The sequence below is a fragment of the Saccopteryx bilineata genome, chromosome 2 (genome assembly GCF_036850765.1).
Source record: "Saccopteryx bilineata isolate mSacBil1 chromosome 2, mSacBil1_pri_phased_curated, whole genome shotgun sequence".
Taxonomy (NCBI): Eukaryota; Metazoa; Chordata; class Mammalia; order Chiroptera; family Emballonuridae; genus Saccopteryx; species Saccopteryx bilineata.
The window spans coordinates 392,760,682-392,781,270 of NC_089491.1; the positions used below are offsets into that span (position 1 = coordinate 392,760,682).

The 20,589-nt window shown below is 53.1% G+C and overlaps 1 protein-coding gene across 2 annotated transcripts in view; it reads right to left on the bottom strand.

Annotated features, from left to right (window-relative positions):
- ALDH3A2 (aldehyde dehydrogenase 3 family member A2) overlaps positions 1–20,187 on the bottom strand; it is a 39,978-nt gene extending 19,791 nt beyond the window's left edge. Inside the window, exons 1-6 of one of the 2 annotated variants that reach the window (XM_066264380.1) lie at positions 20,038–20,187; positions 19,737–19,897; positions 17,150–17,381; positions 16,294–16,379; positions 12,756–12,964; positions 10,290–10,407 (exon numbers count right to left, since the gene is read on the bottom strand). In XM_066264380.1, coding sequence (XP_066120477.1) covers positions 10,290–10,407; positions 12,756–12,964; positions 16,294–16,379; positions 17,150–17,381; positions 19,737–19,889 — 798 coding nt within the window. In that variant the 5' untranslated portion in view covers positions 19,890–19,897; positions 20,038–20,187. The remainder of the gene's footprint in view (positions 1–10,289; positions 10,408–12,755; positions 12,965–16,293; positions 16,380–17,149; positions 17,382–19,736; positions 19,898–20,037) is intronic. The other variant, XM_066264381.1, reaches the window with a different exon arrangement.
- Between the last annotated feature and the right edge of the window lie 402 nt (positions 20,188–20,589).

Consider the following 20,589-nt stretch of genomic DNA (forward strand, 5'->3'; position numbering starts at 1 on the left):
AGCACCTGACTACTCAGAGGCACTGACTCTCCTCCCTTAGACTGTCACATGCAGCACCTGACTGCTCAGAGGCACTGACTCTCCTCCCTTAGACTGTCACATGCAGCACCTGACTACTCAGAGGCACTGACTCTCCTCCCTTAGACTGTCACCTACTCAGAGGCACTGACTCTCCTCCCTTAGACTGTCACATGCAGCACCTGACTGCTCAGAGGCACTGACTCTCCTCCCTTAGACTGTCACATGCAGCACCTGACTACTCAGAGGTACTGACTCTCTTCCCTTAGACTGTCACATGCAGCACCTGACTACTCAGAGGCACTGACTCTCCTCCCTTAGACTGTCACATGCAGCACCTGACTACTCAGAGGCACTGACTCTCCTCCCTTAGACTGTCACATGCAGCACCTGACTGCTCAGAGGCACTGACTCTCCTCCCTTAGACTGTCACATGCAGCACCTGACTACTCAGAGGCACTGACTCTCCTCCCTTAGACTGTCACCTACTCAGAGGCACTGACTCTCCTCCCTTAGACTGTCACATGCAGCACCTGACTACTCAGAGGCACTGACTCTCCTCCCTTAGACTGTCACCTACTCAGAGGCACTGACTCTCCTCCCTTAGACTGTCACATGCAGCACCTGACTACTCAGAGGCACTGACTCTCCTCCCTTAGACTGTCACATGCAGCACCTGACTACTCAGAGGTACTGACTCTCCTCCCTTAGACTGTCACCTACTCAGAGGCACTGACTCTCCTCCCTTAGACTGTCACATGCAGCACCTGACTACTCAGAGGCACTGACTCTCCTCCCTTAGACTGTCACCTACTCAGAGGCACTGACTCTCTTCCCTTAGACTGTCACATACTCAGAGGTACTGACTCTCTTCCCTTAGACTGTCACATGCAGCACCTGACTACTCAGAGGTACTGACTCTCTTCCCTTAGACTGTCACATGCAGCACCTGACTGCTCAGAGGTACTGACTCTCCTCCCTTAGACTGTCACATGCAGCACCTGACTACTCAGAGGCACTGACTCTCCTCCCTTAGACTGTCACATGCAGCACCTGACTACTCAGAGGCACTGACTCTCCTCCCTTAGACTGTCACCTACTCAGAGGCACTGACTCTCCTCCCTTAGACTGTCACATGCAGCACCTGACTACTCAGAGGCACTGACTCTCCTCCCTTAGACTGTCACATGCAGCACCTGACTACTCAGAGGCACTGACTCTCCTCCCTTAGACTGTCACATGCAGCACCTGACTACTCAGAGGTACTGACTCTCTTCCCTTAGACTGTCACATGCAGCACCTGACTACTCAGAGGCACTGACTCTCCTCCCTTAGACTGTCACCTACTCAGAGGTACTGACTCTCTTCCCTTAGACTGTCACCTACTCAGAGGCACTGACTCTCTTCCCTTAGACTGTCACCTACTCAGAGGCACTGACTCTCTTCCCTTAGACTGTCACATGCAGCACCTGACTACTCAGAGGCACTGACTCTCCTCCCTTAGACTGTCACCTACTCAGAGGCACTGACTCTCTTCCCTTAGACTGTCACATACTCAGAGGTACTGACTCTCTTCCCTTAGACTGTCACATGCAGCACCTGACTACTCAGAGGCAGTGACTCTCCTCCCTTAGACTGTCACCTACTCAGAGGCACTGACTCTCTTCCCTTAGACTGTCACATACTCAGAGGTACTGACTCTCTTCCCTTAGACTGTCACATGCAGCACCTGACTACTCAGAGGCAGTGACTCTCCTCCCTTAGACTGTCACATACTCAGAGGTACTGACTCTCCTCCCTTAGACTGTCACATGCAGCACCTGACTACTCAGAGGCACTGACTCTCCTCCCTTAGACTGTCACATGCAGCACCTGACTACTCAGAGGCACTGACTCTCCTCCCTTAGACTGTCACCTACTCAGAGGCACTGACTCTCCTCCCTTAGACTGTCACATGCAGCACCTGACTACTCAGAGGCACTGACTCTCCTCCCTTAGACTGTCACATGCAGCACCTGACTACTCAGAGGCACTGACTCTCCTCCCTTAGACTGTCACATGCAGCACCTGACTACTCAGAGGCACTGACTCTCCTCCCTTAGACTGTCACCTACTCAGAGGCACTGACTCTCCTCCCTTAGACTGTCACATGCAGCACCTGACTACTCAGAGGCACTGACTCTCCTCCCTTAGACTGTCACATGCAGCACCTGACTACTCAGAGGCACTGACTCTCCTCCCTTAGACTGTCACCTACTCAGAGGCACTGACTCTCCTCCCTTAGACTGTCACATGCAGCACCTGACTACTCAGAGGCACTGACTCTCCTCCCTTAGACTGTCACATGCAGCACCTGACTACTCAGAGGCACTGACTCTCCTCCCTTAGACTGTCACATGCAGCACCTGACTACTCAGAGGTACTGACTCTCTTCCCTTAGACTGTCACATGCAGCACCTGACTACTCAGAGGCACTGACTCTCCTCCCTTAGACTGTCACATACTCAGAGGTACTGACTCTCTTCCCTTAGACTGTCACCTACTCAGAGGCACTGACTCTCTTCCCTTAGACTGTCACCTACTCAGAGGCACTGACTCTCTTCCCTTAGACTGTCACATGCAGCACCTGACTACTCAGAGGCACTGACTCTCCTCCCTTAGACTGTCACCTACTCAGAGGCACTGACTCTCCTCCCTTAGACTGTCACATGCAGCACCTGACTACTCAGAGGTACTGACTCTCCTCCCTTAGACTGTCACATGCAGCACCTGACTACTCAGAGGCACTGACTCTCCTCCCTTAGACTGTCACATGCAGCACCTGACTACTCAGAGGCACTGACTCTCCTCCCTTAGACTGTCACCTACTCAGAGGCACTGACTCTCCTCCCTTAGACTGTCACATGCAGCACCTGACTACTCAGAGGCACTGACTCTCCTCCCTTAGACTGTCACCTACTCAGAGGCACTGACTCTCCTCCCTTAGACTGTCACATGCAGCACCTGACTACTCAGAGGCACTGACTCTCCTCCCTTAGACTGTCACATGCAGCACCTGACTACTCAGAGGCACTGACTCTCCTCCCTTAGACTGTCACATGCAGCACCTGACTACTCAGAGGTACTGACTCTCTTCCCTTAGACTGTCACATGCAGCACCTGACTACTCAGAGGCACTGACTCTCCTCCCTTAGACTGTCACATACTCAGAGGTACTGACTCTCTTCCCTTAGACTGTCACCTACTCAGAGGCACTGACTCTCTTCCCTTAGACTGTCACCTACTCAGAGGCACTGACTCTCTTCCCTTAGACTGTCACATGCAGCACCTGACTACTCAGAGGCACTGACTCTCCTCCCTTAGACTGTCACCTACTCAGAGGCACTGACTCTCCTCCCTTAGACTGTCACATGCAGCACCTGACTACTCAGAGGCACTGACTCTCCTCCCTTAGACTGTCACATGCAGCACCTGACTACTCAGAGGCACTGACTCTCCTCCCTTAGACTGTCACATGCAGCACCTGACTACTCAGAGGTACTGACTCTCCTCCCTTAGACTGTCACATGCAGCACCTGACTACTCAGAGGCACTGACTCTCCTCCCTTAGACTGTCACCTACTCAGAGGTACTGACTCTCCTCCCTTAGACTGTCACATGCAGCACCTGACTACTCAGAGGCACTGACTCTCCTCCCTTAGACTGTCACATGCAGCACCTGACTACTCAGAGGCACTGACTCTCCTCCCTTAGACTGTCACCTACTCAGAGGCACTGACTCTCCTCCCTTAGACTGTCACATGCAGCACCTGACTACTCAGAGGCACTGACTCTCCTCCCTTAGACTGTCACATGCAGCACCTGACTACTCAGAGGCACTGACTCTCCTCCCTTAGACTGTCACATGCAGCACCTGACTACTCAGAGGTACTGACTCTCCTCCCTTAGACTGTCACATGCAGCACCTGACTACTCAGAGGCACTGACTCTCCTCCCTTAGACTGTCACATGCAGCACCTGACTACTCAGAGGCACTGACTCTCTTCCCTTAGACTGTCACATGCAGCACCTGACTACTCAGAGGCACTGACTCTCCTCCCTTAGACTGTCACCTACTCAGAGGTACTGACTCTCTTCCCTTAGACTGTCACCTACTCAGAGGCACTGACTCTCTTCCCTTAGACTGTCACCTACTCAGAGGCACTGACTCTCTTCCCTTAGACTGTCACATGCAGCACCTGACTACTCAGAGGCACTGACTCTCCTCCCTTAGACTGTCACCTACTCAGAGGCACTGACTCTCTTCCCTTAGACTGTCACATACTCAGAGGTACTGACTCTCTTCCCTTAGACTGTCACATGCAGCACCTGACTACTCAGAGGCAGTGACTCTCCTCCCTTAGACTGTCACATGCAGCACCTGACTACTCAGAGGCAGTGACTCTCCTCCCTTAGACTGTCACATGCAGCACCTGACTACTCAGAGGCACTGACTCTCCTCCCTTAGACTGTCACATGCAGCACCTGACTGCTCAGAGGTACTGACTCTCCTCCCTTAGACTGTCACATGCAGCACCTGACTGCTCAGAGGCACTGACTCTCCTCCCTTAGACTGTCACATGCAGCACCTGACTGCTCAGAGGCACTGACTCTCCTCCCTTAGACTGTCACATGCAGCACCTGACTACTCAGAGGCACTGACTCTCCTCCCTTAGACTGTCACCTACTCAGAGGTACTGACTCTCCTCCCTTAGACTGTCACATGCAGCACCTGACTACTCAGAGGCACTGACTCTCCTCCCTTAGACTGTCACCTACTCAGAGGCACTGACTCTCCTCCCTTAGACTGTCACATGCAGCACCTGACTGCTCAGAGGCACTGACTCTCCTCCCTTAGACTGTCACCTACTCAGAGGCACTGACTCTCTTCCCTTAGACTGTCACCTACTCAGAGGCACTGACTCTCCTCCCTTAGACTGTCACATGCAGCACCTGACTACTCAGAGGCACTGACTCTCCTCCCTTAGACTGTCACCTACTCAGAGGCACTGACTCTCTTCCCTTAGACTGTCACATACTCAGAGGTACTGACTCTCCTCCCTTAGACTGTCACATGCAGCACCTGACTACTCAGAGGCACTGACTCTCCTCCCTTAGACTGTCACATGCAGCACCTGACTGCTCAGAGGCACTGACTCTCCTCCCTTAGACTGTCACATGCAGCACCTGACTACTCAGAGGCACTGACTCTCTTCCCTTAGACTGTCACATGCAGCACCTGACTACTCAGAGGTACTGACTCTCCTACCTTAGACTGTCACCTACTCAGAGGTACTGACTCTCCTCCCTTAGACTGTCACATGCAGCACCTGACTACTCAGAGGCACTGACTCTCCTCCCTTAGACTGTCACATGCAGCACCTGACTGCTCAGAGGCACTGACTCTCCTCCCTTAGACTGTCACATGCAGCACCTGACTGCTCAGAGGCACTGACTCTCCTCCCTTAGACTGTCACATGCAGCACCTGACTACTCAGAGGCACTGACTCTCCTCCCTTAGACTGTCACCTACTCAGAGGCACTGACTCTCCTCCCTTAGACTGTCACATGCAGCACCTGACTACTCAGAGGCACTGACTCTCCTCCCTTAGACTGTCACATGCAGCACCTGACTACTCAGAGGCACTGACTCTCCTCCCTTAGACTGTCACATGCAGCACCTGACTACTCAGAGGCACTGACTCTCCTCCCTTAGACTGTCACATGCAGCACCTGACTACTCAGAGGTACTGACTCTCTTCCCTTAGACTGTCACATGCAGCACCTGACTACTCAGAGGCACTGACTCTCCTCCCTTAGACTGTCACCTACTCAGAGGCACTGACTCTCCTCCCTTAGACTGTCACCTACTCAGAGGCACTGACTCTCCTCCCTTAGACTGTCACATGCAGCACCTGACTGCTCAGAGGCACTGACTCTCCTCCCTTAGACTGTCACCTACTCAGAGGTACTGACTCTCCTCCCTTAGACTGTCACATGCAGCACCTGACTACTCAGAGGCACTGACTCTCCTCCCTTAGACTGTCACCTACTCAGAGGCACTGACTCTCTTCCCTTAGACTGTCACCTACTCAGAGGTACTGACTCTCCTCCCTTAGACTGTCACATGCAGCACCTGACTACTCAGAGGCACTGACTCTCCTCCCTTAGACTGTCACCTACTCAGAGGTACTGACTCTCCTCCCTTAGACTGTCACATGCAGCACCTGACTACTCAGAGGCACTGACTCTCTTCCCTTAGACTGTCACATGCAGCACCTGACTGCTCAGAGGCACTGACTCTCCTCCCTTAGACTGTCACCTACTCAGAGGCACTGACTCTCTTCCCTTAGACTGTCACATACTCAGAGGCACTGACTCTCCTCCCTTAGACTGTCACCTACTCAGAGGCACTGACTCTCCTCCCTTAGACTGTCACATGCAGCACCTGACTACTCAGAGGCACTGACTCTCTTCCCTTAGACTGTCACCTACTCAGAGGTACTGACTCTCCTCCCTTAGACTGTCACATGCAGCACCTGACTACTCAGAGGTACTGACTCTCCTACCTTAGACTGTCACCTACTCAGAGGTACTGACTCTCCTCCCTTAGACTGTCACATGCAGCACCTGACTGCTCAGAGGCACTGACTCTCTTCCCTTAGACTGTCACCTACTCAGAGGTACTGACTCTCCTCCCTTAGACTGTCACATGCAGCACCTGACTACTCAGAGGCACTGACTCTCCTCCCTTAGACTGTCACCTACTCAGAGGCACTGACTCTCCTCCCTTAGACTGTCACATGCAGCACCTGACTACTCAGAGGCACTGACTCTCCTCCCTTAGACTGTCACATGCAGCACCTGACTACTCAGAGGTACTGACTCTCTTCCCTTAGACTGTCACATGCAGCACCTGACTACTCAGAGGCACTGACTCTCTTCCCTTAGACTGTCACATGCAGCACCTGACTACTCAGAGGCACTGACTCTCCTCCCTTAGACTGTCACATGCAGCACCTGACTACTCAGAGGCACTGACTCTCCTCCCTTAGACTGTCACATGCAGCACCTGACTACTCAGAGGTACTGACTCTCTTCCCTTAGACTGTCACATGCAGCACCTGACTACTCAGAGGCACTGACTCTCCTCCCTTAGACTGTCACATGCAGCACCTGACTACTCAGAGGTACTGACTCTCTTCCCTTAGACTGTCACATGCAGCACCTGACTACTCAGAGGCACTGACTCTCCTCCCTTAGACTGTCACCTACTCAGAGGCACTGACTCTCCTCCCTTAGACTGTCACCTACTCAGAGGCACTGACTCTCCTCCCTTAGACTGTCACATGCAGCACCTGACTACTCAGAGGCACTGACTCTCCTCCCTTAGACTGTCACCTACTCAGAGGTACTGACTCTCCTCCCTTAGACTGTCACATGCAGCACCTGACTACTCAGAGGCACTGACTCTCCTCCCTTAGACTGTCACATGCAGCACCTGACTACTCAGAGGTACTGACTCTCCTCCCTTAGACTGTCACATGCAGCACCTGACTGCTCAGAGGTACTGACTCTCCTCCCTTAGACTGTCACATGCAGCACCTGACTACTCAGAGGTACTGACTCTCCTCCCTTAGACTGTCACATGCAGCACCTGACTACTCAGAGGCACTGACTCTCCTCCCTTAGACTGTCACATGCAGCACCTGACTACTCAGAGGCACTGACTCTCCTCCCTTAGACTGTCACCTACTCAGAGGTACTGACTCTCCTCCCTTAGACTGTCACATGCAGCACCTGACTACTCAGAGGCACTGACTCTCCTCCCTTAGACTGTCACCTACTCAGAGGTACTGACTCTCCTCCCTTAGACTGTCACATGCAGCACCTGACTGCTCAGAGGCACTGACTCTCCTCCCTTAGACTGTCACATGCAGCACCTGACTGCTCAGAGGCACTGACTCTCCTCCCTTAGACTGTCACCTACTCAGAGGCACTGACTCTCTTCCCTTAGACTGTCACATACTCAGAGGCACTGACTCTCCTCCCTTAGACTGTCACCTACTCAGAGGCACTGACTCTCCTCCCTTAGACTGTCACATGCAGCACCTGACTACTCAGAGGCACTGACTCTCTTCCCTTAGACTGTCACCTACTCAGAGGCACTGACTCTCTTCCCTTAGACTGTCACATGCAGCACCTGACTGCTCAGAGGCACTGACTCTCCTCCCTTAGACTGTCACCTACTCAGAGGCACTGACTCTCTTCCCTTAGACTGTCACATACTCAGAGGCACTGACTCTCCTCCCTTAGACTGTCACCTACTCAGAGGCACTGACTCTCCTCCCTTAGACTGTCACATGCAGCACCTGACTACTCAGAGGCACTGACTCTCTTCCCTTAGACTGTCACCTACTCAGAGGCACTGACTCTCCTCCCTTAGACTGTCACATGCAGCACCTGACTGCTCAGAGGTACTGACTCTCCTCCCTTAGACTGTCACCTACTCAGAGGCACTGACTCTCCTCCCTTAGACTGTCACATGCAGCACCTGACTGCTCAGAGGCACTGACTCTCCTCCCTTAGACTGTCACATGCAGCACCTGACTACTCAGAGGCACTGACTCTCTTCCCTTAGACTGTCACATGCAGCACCTGACTGCTCAGAGGCACTGACTCTCCTCCCTTAGACTGTCACATGCAGCACCTGACTACTCAGAGGCACTGACTCTCTTCCCTTAGACTGTCACATGCAGCACCTGACTACTCAGAGGCACTGACTCTCCTCCCTTAGACTGTCACCTACTCAGAGGCACTGACTCTCCTCCCTTAGACTGTCACATGCAGCACCTGACTGCTCAGAGGTACTGACTCTCCTCCCTTAGACTGTCACCTACTCAGAGGCACTGACTCTCTTCCCTTAGACTGTCACATGCAGCACCTGACTACTCAGAGGCACTGACTCTCTTCCCTTAGACTGTCACATGCAGCACCTGACTACTCAGAGGTACTGACTCTCCTCCCTTAGACTGTCACATGCAGCACCTGACTACTCAGAGGCAGTGACTCTCCTCCCTTAGACTGTCACATGCAGCACCTGACTACTCAGAGGTACTGACTCTCCTCCCTTAGACTGTCACATGCAGCACCTGACTACTCAGAGGCAGTGACTCTCCTCCCTTAGACTGTCACATGCAGCACCTGACTACTCAGAGGCAGTGACTCTCCTCCCTTAGACTGTCACCTACTCAGAGGTACTGACTCTCCTCCCTTAGACTGTCACATGCAGCACCTGACTACTCAGAGGCAGTGACTCTCCTCCCTTAGACTGTCACATAAAAAATGACCACAGCCAACACAACAATAGGCATCGGGTGTAAATGAATCAGAATTATATCTGTTTTTGTCAGATTAACAAAAAATATATTTTTCAACATGCTGCAAAATTTTTTTATTGATTTTAATTTATTGTGTTTACATAGATTCAAGTGTCCCCCTGAATACATCCTCCCACCCCTGTGTTCCCCTCAACATCCCCCCTTGACCCCCTCCCCCCAACACCCTTCCCCCTTCCCTCCAGGATTTGCTTTTCTGCTCTCTATAACACTGCGTTATGAGTGTATAATTTCACCAATCTCTTCCCCTTCTCTGATCCCATCCTCTCATCCCCCTTCCCTCTGGTCCCTTTGATCCCGCCTCCACTTCTATTCAAAATTTCTTAAATTAGTTTATGTGAGCCATGAGATGAAAAATGTTGAAAACTGCTCTGTTAAGCATGTGCCACGGCCCCGGGCAGTTAGCTCAGCTGGTTAGAGCACTGTTTCCATAGGCCAAGGTTGTGGGTTCTCGATCCTTGGGTCAGGGCACGCAGAAGAAGCAATCAATGAATGCATAAATAATGCATAAACAAGTTGATGTTTGTCTCTCTCCCCCTCTCTAAAATCGATAATTTTTTAAAAATAAAATAATTAAGCATGTGCCCCCACTAACCAATTGTTTTATCAACCAATCAACTCAACAGTCTAAATGGGTTTCACACTCACCTCATCTTGTTCCCAGATAGTCTATGAAAGTGGCACAAAGCATTTTAATTAGCCAGTAAATTCATTTAGTCACAGACACTGTTGGGATTTTCCTAGGGAAGGGAGGCTATTAAGGATACTGCCCGAAGGTAGTTGATGCGAATCACCTTAATGAAACCAGCGGAACTCAGTGTGTTCAACACAAACCTTGATGGTTTCCCGAATCTTCTGCACGATCGGCTCCTGCAGAGACGGCTCACAGAGGATGTAGTCAGGAGCGATACAGGTCTGGCCGCAGTTCATGTACTTCCCCCAGGCTATGCGTCTGGGGGGAAAAACCCAACAGCCAGGAGATGAAGTCCATTCTCATTGTGACACCTCTGTGTTGACCGAACGCTTTCAACTAGCATGTACTCACAGGCTAACCTGGTCATCTTTAAAAAAAGTAAAAACGGCCCGACCGGTGGTGGCGCAGTGGACAGGGGGGGCATTGACCCAGAATGCTGAGGTCCCTGGCTTCAGCACGGGGTCACTGACGCAGCTGGGGCCCCGCCCCCTGCCTCCCCCAAGGCACAGACGAGAAGCAATCAATGAACAACTAAAGTGCCGCAAATATGAGTTGATGCTTCTCATCTCTCTCCCTTCCCCTCTCCCTCCCCCCCCCTCTCTCTATATATAAATAAATAAAAATGGTTTAAGAACTCATCTCTGAACCAGCTGGCTGTATCTCAGAATGCACCTTCCAAATGAAGGAAGCCTTTTTAAGAAACAGGGCAATGCCTCACCAGCTCACGGGCAGGGAGGGAAAGCACTGTCGCCACAGGGGAGAGAGAACGAGCCCTCCCCACACCCTCCTCCTCCAGGGACACCGGGAGCTCCACACACAGACCCCCCTCTCCTGGCTGTAGCCTGCCGGTCCTGCTGGCACGAGGCTGGGCTGCGCTGGGCAGAGCAGTGCCCCCCCATACACACACACACACACACACTTTGGAGAGCTTTGCCCACGTCTGAATCCAAGTCCACTCACTAACTGAGGGTCCTGCACGCTGGCAAGCAGACTTCTCCCGAAGCCGACCCAGACGGCAGCCTAACTCTGTGCCTCTTCCACGCTCCCCAACTCTGCAGGGGAGGGAAAGCCACACCAAGCACCCGGAGCATGCCACAGCACGCCAAGCACCCGGAGCACACCACAGCACCTAGAGCATGCCACAGCACGCCAAGCACCCTGAGCACACCATAGCACCCGGAGCATGCCACAGCACGCCATAGCACCCGGAGCACGCCACAGCACGCCAAGCACCCGGAGCACGCCACAGCACGCCAAGCACCCGGAGCACGCCACAGCACGCCAAGCACCCGGAGCACGCCACAGCACGCCAAGCACCCGGAGCACGCCACAGCACGCCATAGCACCCGGAGCACGCCACAGCACGCCATAGCACCCGGAGCACGCCACAGCACGCCATAGCACCCGGAGCACGCCACAGCACGCCAAGCACCCGGAGCACCCGGAGCACGCCAAGCACCCGGAGCACACCACAGCACCTAGAGCATGCCACAGCACGCCAAGCACCCGGAGCACGCCACAGCACCTAGAGCATGCCACAGCACGCCATAGCACCCGGAGCATACCATAGCACCCGGAGCATGCCACAGCACGCCATAGCACCCGGAGCACGCCACAGCACGCCACAGCACCTAGAGCATGCCACAGCACGCCAAGCACCCGGAGCACACCACAGCACCTAGAGCATGCCACAGCACGCCATAGCACCCGGAGCATACCATAGCACCCGGAGCATGCCACAGCACGCCATAGCACCCGGAGCACGCCACAGCACGCCACAGCACCCGGAGCACACCACAGCACGCCACAGCACCCAGAGCACGCCACAGCACGCCACAGCACCCGGAGCACACCACAGCACGCCACAGCACCCAGAGCACGCCACAGCACGCCACAGCACCCGGAGCACACCACAGCACGCCACAGCACCCAGAGCACGCCACAGCACGCCACAGCACCCGGAGCACGCCACAGCACCCGGAGCACGCCGCAGCACGCCAAGCACCCGGAGCACACCACAGCACCCGGAGCACGCCGCAGCACGCCAAGCACCCGGAGCACACCACAGCACCCAGAGCACGCCACAGCCCCCGGGGCACGGGCTTCGTTCTGGGCCGGCACTTCCTGGTAGCTCACCCTGACTTAGCAGAAAGAACCTGACACCTTTTTCTTTCTAGTCCCAGAGGCAAGGTACTAGGCTAAGGTAAACGACAGTTGATACCGGTTTTATCATCCAAGGAACTCAGTGAAGAGATCAACACATGCCCACACTGCTGGGAATTCAGAGGATTAACCAGGCGCACACTAGTCCTCTGAACTACCTACTTCCCGGGTCACCAACCGGCGGACCAGCAAAGTTTCCTGCAGCTCTAGAATCTCAACAGAAAGAGCCTTTCCATAAAGCCCAAGGAAAACCACATGCTATCGTGACCTGCTCATCTCCTCTAAGCCGTGGCCTGTCGCCCTCGAGGACATCGACCATCCAAGCTTAAGGGTGGCTCTCGGGGCCGGGGGCGCAGGGTTCTAGTGTAAACAGGACACACAGCCTGTCAGAACCAGTCTCCACCAGGCCGGGAAACCCCCCATGACCAGAGAAGCCGTCTCACCTGCACGTGGCGTCCAGGTCACAATCTTTGTCGATGTAACACGGACTCTTTCCTCCCAGCTCAAGGGTCACAGGGGTCAGATGCCTGGAAGCAGCCGCCATGACAATCTTCCCAACAGCAGTGCTTCCAGTATAGAGAATGTGGTCAAACCGCTCCTTCAGCAGCTCCGTGGTCTCCTCAACACCACCATTCACCACCACACACAGGTCCTCAGAGATGGAAAAACATAACAGCTTACAGTGCTGAACTGATCCGGTCGTCTGACATCAGCTCGTTTCTCTGACGTGCACACGTGACATTCAGCAGAACCATGAAGACAGACAGGAGGGGACAGGGGAGGGGACAGGGCAGGGAGCAGGGGAGGACACGGGAAGCCAGAGCCTGATGGCATCTCAGAACCATCACCCGACGACGGTGGAACGGATGAGGGAGTCTGGAGTCTTCTACCTGAGCACAGCAAAGAGGGAGAGAGGGAGAGCAAATGGCTGGATGGACGAGGGAACTGGAGTAGATGACAGCTGAGCAAGTTGAGGACGTGGATGAGAAAAGAGTGGTCCCGAGGTGACAACGTCTGACCCCGAACATTCACTACTCTCTCTACACAACACAGCGCAGGAATCTGCCCGTGGCAGACACCAAGCAGATGCCTGCCGAGCGCGTGGCACATAAAGCATAGCGGGCGAGAACGTCTCCGAAGTCAGACCTGGACAAATCCGCGCCCTGCGCCTGGCTAGCTCCCGGGCGAGAACGCCCCGAAGTCAGACCTGGACAAATCCTCGCCCTGCGCCTGGCTAACTCCCGGGTGAGAACGCCCCGAAGCCAGACCTGGACAAATCCGCGCCCTGCGCCTGGCTAGCTCCCGGGCGAGAACGCCCCGAAGCCAGACCTGGACAAATCCGCGCCCTGCGCCTGGCTAGCTCCCGGGCGAGAACGCCCCGAAGCCAGACCTGGACAAATCCGCGCCCTGCGCCTGGCTAGCTCCCGGGACCTCCGACAAGCGCTGAGCGCTGCTGAAGCCTCGTCTCCCCACCATTACTGGGGAGAGGTCGCGTGGCCTTCCTTGACCTGATCCTCCTGTGACTGGACCATTGTCAGCATTGCTGTGAAAGGGAGGACATCTTGAAAAAACAACATGAAAAGCAACGACGACAGAAGAGATGACAAGGAAGAGGGAGACGCATTCAAGGGACTCCGAGGCGCAGGCGTGAAGTAACAGTTGGCTTCTGAACCTCGTTTCCACTTGGTCACTTTGCTAATTAACTAGGAGGGCTGATTAGTCCTCATTTACTTCCTAGTTCAACTACCCAACAAATGTTTCAAGTTTTAACTTGCATAAAGCTCGATCTGCAGAGCATATGTGATTGATCCCCCTCCCCCAACAAGCTAAGGGAGGCAGGGTGGGCATTATTTCACCCAACTGGACAGTCAGAGAGAGAAGCATTTACCCCTGGTGGGGGCAAAGCAGGGCCATCAAATTATCTTCTGGTTCCAAATCCTACTTAGTTCATGACATCTCACTGTTTTCATCACCCTTCTGAGTTGGATAACCACAGCTGTTAGAACCAACTTGTTCTGTGAGCTGCAGCAGCAGTGTTAAAGAAAAAAAAGAACAAGCCTGAACAGGTGGTGGCACAATGGACAATGTCAACCCGAGACACTGAGGTCCCAGGTTTGAAACCCCGAGTTAGCCGGCTTGAGCGTAGGATCATAGACATGGACCCAGGGTCGCTGGCCTGAAGCTCAAGGTCACTGGCTTAAGCAAGGGGTCACTGGCTCAGCTGAAGTCCCAGGTCAAGGCGCATATGAGAAAGCAAGCAATGAACAACTAAGGTGTTGCAACTACAGGCTGATGCTCCTCCTCTCTCTCCCTTCCTGTCTGTGTCTCTTCTCCCTCTCTCTCGCGTGCCCTAAAGAAGAACAATATTCTAAGGGCCAGAATTGGTCTCTAGATTATTATAAATTAATGCCTGCAACTACAAGTATGCTATTTTAAAGCTAGCTGTCAATGAAAACAAAGTGTGGACTCATTTCTGCCCATCTCCATGCAGAACCGAACGGTCCCAATCCCACAGTGGTGGCCTCGTAAACTTCCTCCCTTCGAGGGCATGAGAACAGCTGATGCGAACAGAGAGATGAACCACCCTGTGGCTGAGGAGGTCACGCTCTTCCTGCAGCTCTGAGACTCTCAAATGCCAGCACCACTTTAACCTGAGTGACCGTCCACACGTGGTCTGGGAGGCCATCTTCTTTCTGTAGTTTCATGCCACAGCCCGTCCATTTTAAAAAGCAGAAGTGGGCCCTGGCCGGTTGGCTCAGCGGTAGAGCGTCGGCCTAGCGTGCGGAGGACCCGGGTTCGATTCCCGGCCAGGGCACACAGGAGAAGCACCCATTTGCTTCTCCACCCCTCCGCCGCGCTTTCCTCTCTGTCTCTCTCTTCCCCTCCCGCAGCCAAGGCTCCATTGGAGCAAAGATGGCCTGGGCGCTGGGGATGGCTCTGTGGCCTATGCCTCAGGTGCTAGAGTGGCTCTGGTCGCAACATGGCGACGCCCCGGAGGGGCAGAGCATCACCCCCTGGTGGGCAGAGCATCGCCCCATGGTGGGCGTGCTGGGTGGATCCCGGTCGGGCGCATGCGGGAGTCTGTCTGACTGTCTCTCTCTGTTTCCAGCTTCAGAAAAATGAAAAATAAATAAATAAATAAAAATAATAATAAAAAGCAGAAGTGTTCGTACCTCGTCATACTCCAGTAAGACAAAAGAGATGAATTATAAGAACCCAGCATAGGCCTCGTCCCTCATTAAATAGTTCTCTAAATGAACACACCTAAAATCATGTTAGATCAAACAAAGGTTAATCCAAAATGCCAAGTGGCAAAAGAGAGGTCTGTAAGTAGCAAGGGATGCCTATGAAGCCACGGGTCCAAATGTACTGCATGACCACAGTGGCCGAGCTTTGCCACGGTCCATTTTATATATTTATTTATTTAATAAAGAGAATAAATTTTGTAGTCTAACTTTTTTTTTTAGATTTTATTTATTCATTTTAGAGAAGGGAAAAGAGAGAGAGAGAGAGAGCAAGGAGGAGGAGCAGGAAACATCAACTCCCCAGGGCTTTGAACCGGCAACCTCAACATTCCAGGTCGACGCTTTATCCACTGCGCCACCACAGGTCAGGCCACAGTTCATTTTAGAGCTTAATTTCTTTCAGTAATCCAACCAACGGGAGATCTCTAAAGAGAGATCCCTCACCCATCACTGACACGTACTAGTGGATACCATGTGTGTTCCCCACCAGAAACACAACAGATGTGTTAAAGATTGGAGCAAAGTTGGCCCGGGTGCTGAGGATGGCTCTATGGCCTCGCCTCAGGTGCTAGAATGGCTCCGGTTGCAATGGAGCAACAGCCCAAATGGGCAGAGCATCGCCCCCTGGTGGGCGTGCCAGGTGGATCCCGGTCTGGCGCATGTGGGAGTCTGTCTGACTCCCCGCTTCTCACTTCAGAGAAATACAAAAAAATAAAAAGACAGGCAAGACACTTACCGGGTCTAAATACTGGGGGAGGAGCTTCGCCAAGATGTTGGCAGTATTTTCACTTAGTTCCGAAGGCTTGACAATCACAGCATTTCCTACACAAAGCAAAAAAGCAGGGGCAGTTGCGTTTGATAACTTGACTAGACTTTTTAGTTGCCACCAAAACAATGTCCAGGTAGGGAGCACAGGCCAACTACCCCAATTCCTTCTGCTGCTTTTCATTCTGCTCTCCTCGCCGTGAACATACTGCCCCTCTCCCTCGCTCCCTCTCACATGCTAGCTCCTTAGTTCTCGTTCTCTGCAGGTCACGGAGGGAGGCTCCAGCAGCCTCCCCGCCTCCTCCCCTTTCCAGCCAGCCCTGTCCTCCCAGCCCCACTCCTGGTTCCCCTCTCTGCCCTGAAATTCCTGGGCAGACAGGCCTCGTCGGCATAAGGCTGGGGCTCTGGACCCTGCAGAACTCAGACATTCATCTCTTGGCATTTACTATCTAGATCCAGCGAGCCTTTCTCCCCTAACCCTTCTCTGAATGAAGAAATGGTCAGACTGAATCCCATGGTTGATCCCCAGCCAGAGCTGGCACTGGAAACCACATCAGGATACGGCTGTCTGACTCACAATCACCCCGGGGCCCATTGACGCTGGTGCCTTTACATCCAACAGGTTCATTTCCTGGGTGCTATAAAAAAGCAACCATGCAAATCCCCTTTGGAGCCCATTTAAAAAAATAAAAACCACAGATAATCTTGACGAATTCTCAATACACTGCTGGTGGAAACCAAGGCATACTATCAAAGCCAATTATTTAACTAGCCACCCTCCTTAATCCATCAACAGTGACAGAATAAGACATCAGGGGACACAAGACCTGCAGCAATGGCTCCTATCAGGGGATGAAGGGTGAGAGCCAGGGGGTAGTTCCAGGCTCCGATAATCAGGACGACTCCCAGGGGCTCTGGGTAAACATAAGCTTCGTCCAGCAAGGTGGGCAGGTTCCTTCTGGCTGGTTTAGCACGAACCCATTCCGGAAGCTTCTCCAGCACTAGATCAATTTCCCCAAGAAGGACAACAAGTTCCTGAGTGTATACATTATATTCACTCTGTTATAAGAGAAGCACAGAAACCTTGTGTGAGCGTGACACATTCTGCTCTGAGTGACAAAAACATCAGGGCCAGGCACGCCTGCGGTAAAAACTGGCATTATCAGACTAGCTAGTTTGCCATTTAGATGCCTTCTGTGCCCTTCAAGCACTCAATAAAGACTTGCTAACTCCCTCCCTAATATAATATATTCAGTCCCTTTAACTCTTCTTTACTGGTCCAAACTCTTTAAAATCAGGCTTACATGTCACCTTTCAGGAAGATTTCCATGACTCATAATGGCTTGCTTTGATCACACTTTATAAACCAGAGCAATTATGCTTTTGACCTGTTATCTTAATACTTCACCCTTAATACCACGGTTTATAACTAACTATACTCATATTTTATCTGTAAATGTTTTGTTTCCCAACCAAATTTAAACCTCTCAAGAGCAAGGAACTTCCTGTTATTTCTTCCGTAATTCCATATGTATGCACACATTCACACAAACATTTGATACTTGTAGCAAAAATGACTCAGGTGTTCTGAAATCTTAATTACCCCACCTTGTTTATTTGATATCACAACCCCTCTACACCTAAAATGTACTAAAGGAAATTTTAGAGACTGTTGTTCCTACTACTACTGATGTTACTACCCTTCAAAATGACCTATGAGTGGGGGGTGAGGAAGGGGGAGACAGAGAGAGAGCTATTTAGAAAGCCAGAGCAAAGTCTTGCTACCCCTGGAATGAAGAAAAAAATAAACGCAAGGCTGACCAGGTGGTGGCGCAGTGGATAGAGCGTCTGGCTGGGACACGGAGGACCCAGGTTCCAAGCCCTGAGGCAGTGGGTCAGCAAATTCATTAGTCAACAGAGCCAAATATCAACAGTACGACGATTGAAATTTCTTTTGAGAGCCAGATTTTTTAAACTTAAACTATATAGGTAGGTACATTCCTCATCGAGGTAGCACCTGCACGTGGTATTTTGTGGAAGAGCAACATTCAAGGGGCCAAAGAGCTGCAGCATGTGGCTCGCGAGCCGTGGTTTGTCAACCACTGCCCTGAGGTCACTGGCTTGAGCGCAGGCTCATCTGGTTTGAGGAGGGCTCACCAGCTTGAGCCCAAGGTCACTGGCTTGAGCAAGGGGTCACTCCCTCTGCAGTTACCTCCCCAACTCCCCAATCTCCATCAAGGCACATGTGAGAAAGCAATCAGTGAACAACTAAGTTGCTACAACAAAGAATTGATGCTTCTCATTTCTCTTCCTTCCTGTCTGTCCCTATCTGTCCCTCTCTCTGTCTCTCTGTGTCTGTCACAAAAAGCACAAAATTGTAAAATTATTGGAATATACAAGGGAATATATTTATGGCCTAAACATGACCCCAAACCCTTGCTACTCAAAGACTGGTTCTGAAATAAAGAGCATGGTATCACCTGGGAGCTTATTAGAAATTTGGACTCTCAGATACTCCTCCGAGATCTCCTGAACCATCATAATACTCTGCTTAACAAGATCCCCAGGTGACTGATTCACCATTGCACTAGGGTTGGAGCACTGACCTAAAGCAAAGTCCTGGAGAAACATTTAAGTGCAACACAACCAAGAGAAACAGAAACACCTCTTTCTACTAAAGAAACTGTTAACAATGTTAAAAGTCAAGAAACAGGAGGCGGGAGAGCCCTGGCTGGACAGTTCAGTTGGTTAGAGCTTCGTGCCCTCCCCACATGCCAAAGTGGGGGGTTCAATCCCGCCCCTCTGGTCAGGGAGGGCACCTACAAGAATCAACCAATGAATGCATAAACACGTGGAACAATAAAAAAAAAAATTCCTTTCTCTCTCTCTTTCTCTCTCTCCCGCTTCCTCTCTCTAAACATTTAAGTGAGTAAAAATTAAAAAGCTAAAAAATAGACCCGGTAAAAAAAAAAAAAATCTGCAATCTAGGACACTAATAAATGACCGAAATGCAGGCTATACTAAGAAAAAAGAAAAAAAAAATTCCTAGAGGGAAAAAACCATACAGGCAACAGAAAACTAACAAAGAAACAACAACAACAACAAAAAAAAAACCAGGCCAAAAAATAAAAATAAAAATAAATCCTAAAAAGCAAAATTCAGAACAGAGGTCAGGGAAACACCTGCGCGTAAGCGTCTCGCAACAGGTGTGAGGACCGAGAAGGCCAGGAGAACGTGGCTGGACCCGCGCCGCTGGAGGGGACACTCCCACGGCCTTGCGTCATCAAGAAAAATAATAAAGGAAGAGGAAGAAAACACGAAAAAGTGGCAGGGCCGCGCTCCGCCCCCCGCTCCGTCCCCGCTCCGTCCCCGGACGGGCCGCGCTCCGCCCCCCGCTCCGTCCCCAGCGCGCACCTTGCGCAGGTCGGCGCCCACGGCCCCCACGAGGTCCTTCTCGCGCTCCAGCAGCATCCTGCGCAGCGCCTCGAGCTGCTGCCGCCGGAACCGCAGGGGCCGCGACCTGCCGGACGCGAACGCGCTGCGAACCCGCTGGACCAGGCGCTCCATGGCCTTCCCTGGACGGGGAGAGAGGGGACGTCAGGGGCGCCGCGGCGGGCGGGCGCCCCCCCACCCCTGCCCGCCAGCCCCCCGCCGCCCAGCCCCCCAGCCCCCCAGCCCCCTAGCCCCCCAGCCCCCTCAGCCCCCAGACACTCACTCCGATGCGTCCCCGGTGCCGGCGCAGTCCGACTGCCCGGGAGCCGCCCGGACCGGCGACCTCGACCCCGAGCTTCGCGCCTATTGGTCGGAGCGGACCGCGTGACGCCGACCCGCCACCCCAGGCCCCGCCCACTGCCTGGGTCTGAGGGCGGGGTTTAGGCGGAGAGCGGAGTTAGGGTGTGGGGACCCGGTCCGCGGAGGCCCCGGCGGGCTGCTGGGAGGAGGCGCTGCGCCCCCGCGGGCACTGCACCGCACTGCCCACGCGCCGAGGCGCGTGCTCCCGAGAGGGGATTTCTTCCGTGCGGCCACCCCAGCTCCGGCCGCACTGCTCGCTGCCTGCACTCCGAGAGGATCTAAGAAGCCCTCCGAGGGGAGGATCCCCGGGAGGGGGGTGTCCCCGCCCCGCGCGGCCTTAAAAGAAGCGCCCCAGCGCTCGCGTCCCCCTCCAGCCGCCTCCTGGCCCCTGGTGTCTTTATGTGGTCGCGCTGTAAAGGGGGAACCCCTGCACTCGGAGGCTCCCCTCTGCTTCCCATCAGGTGCAGTGGGAGAC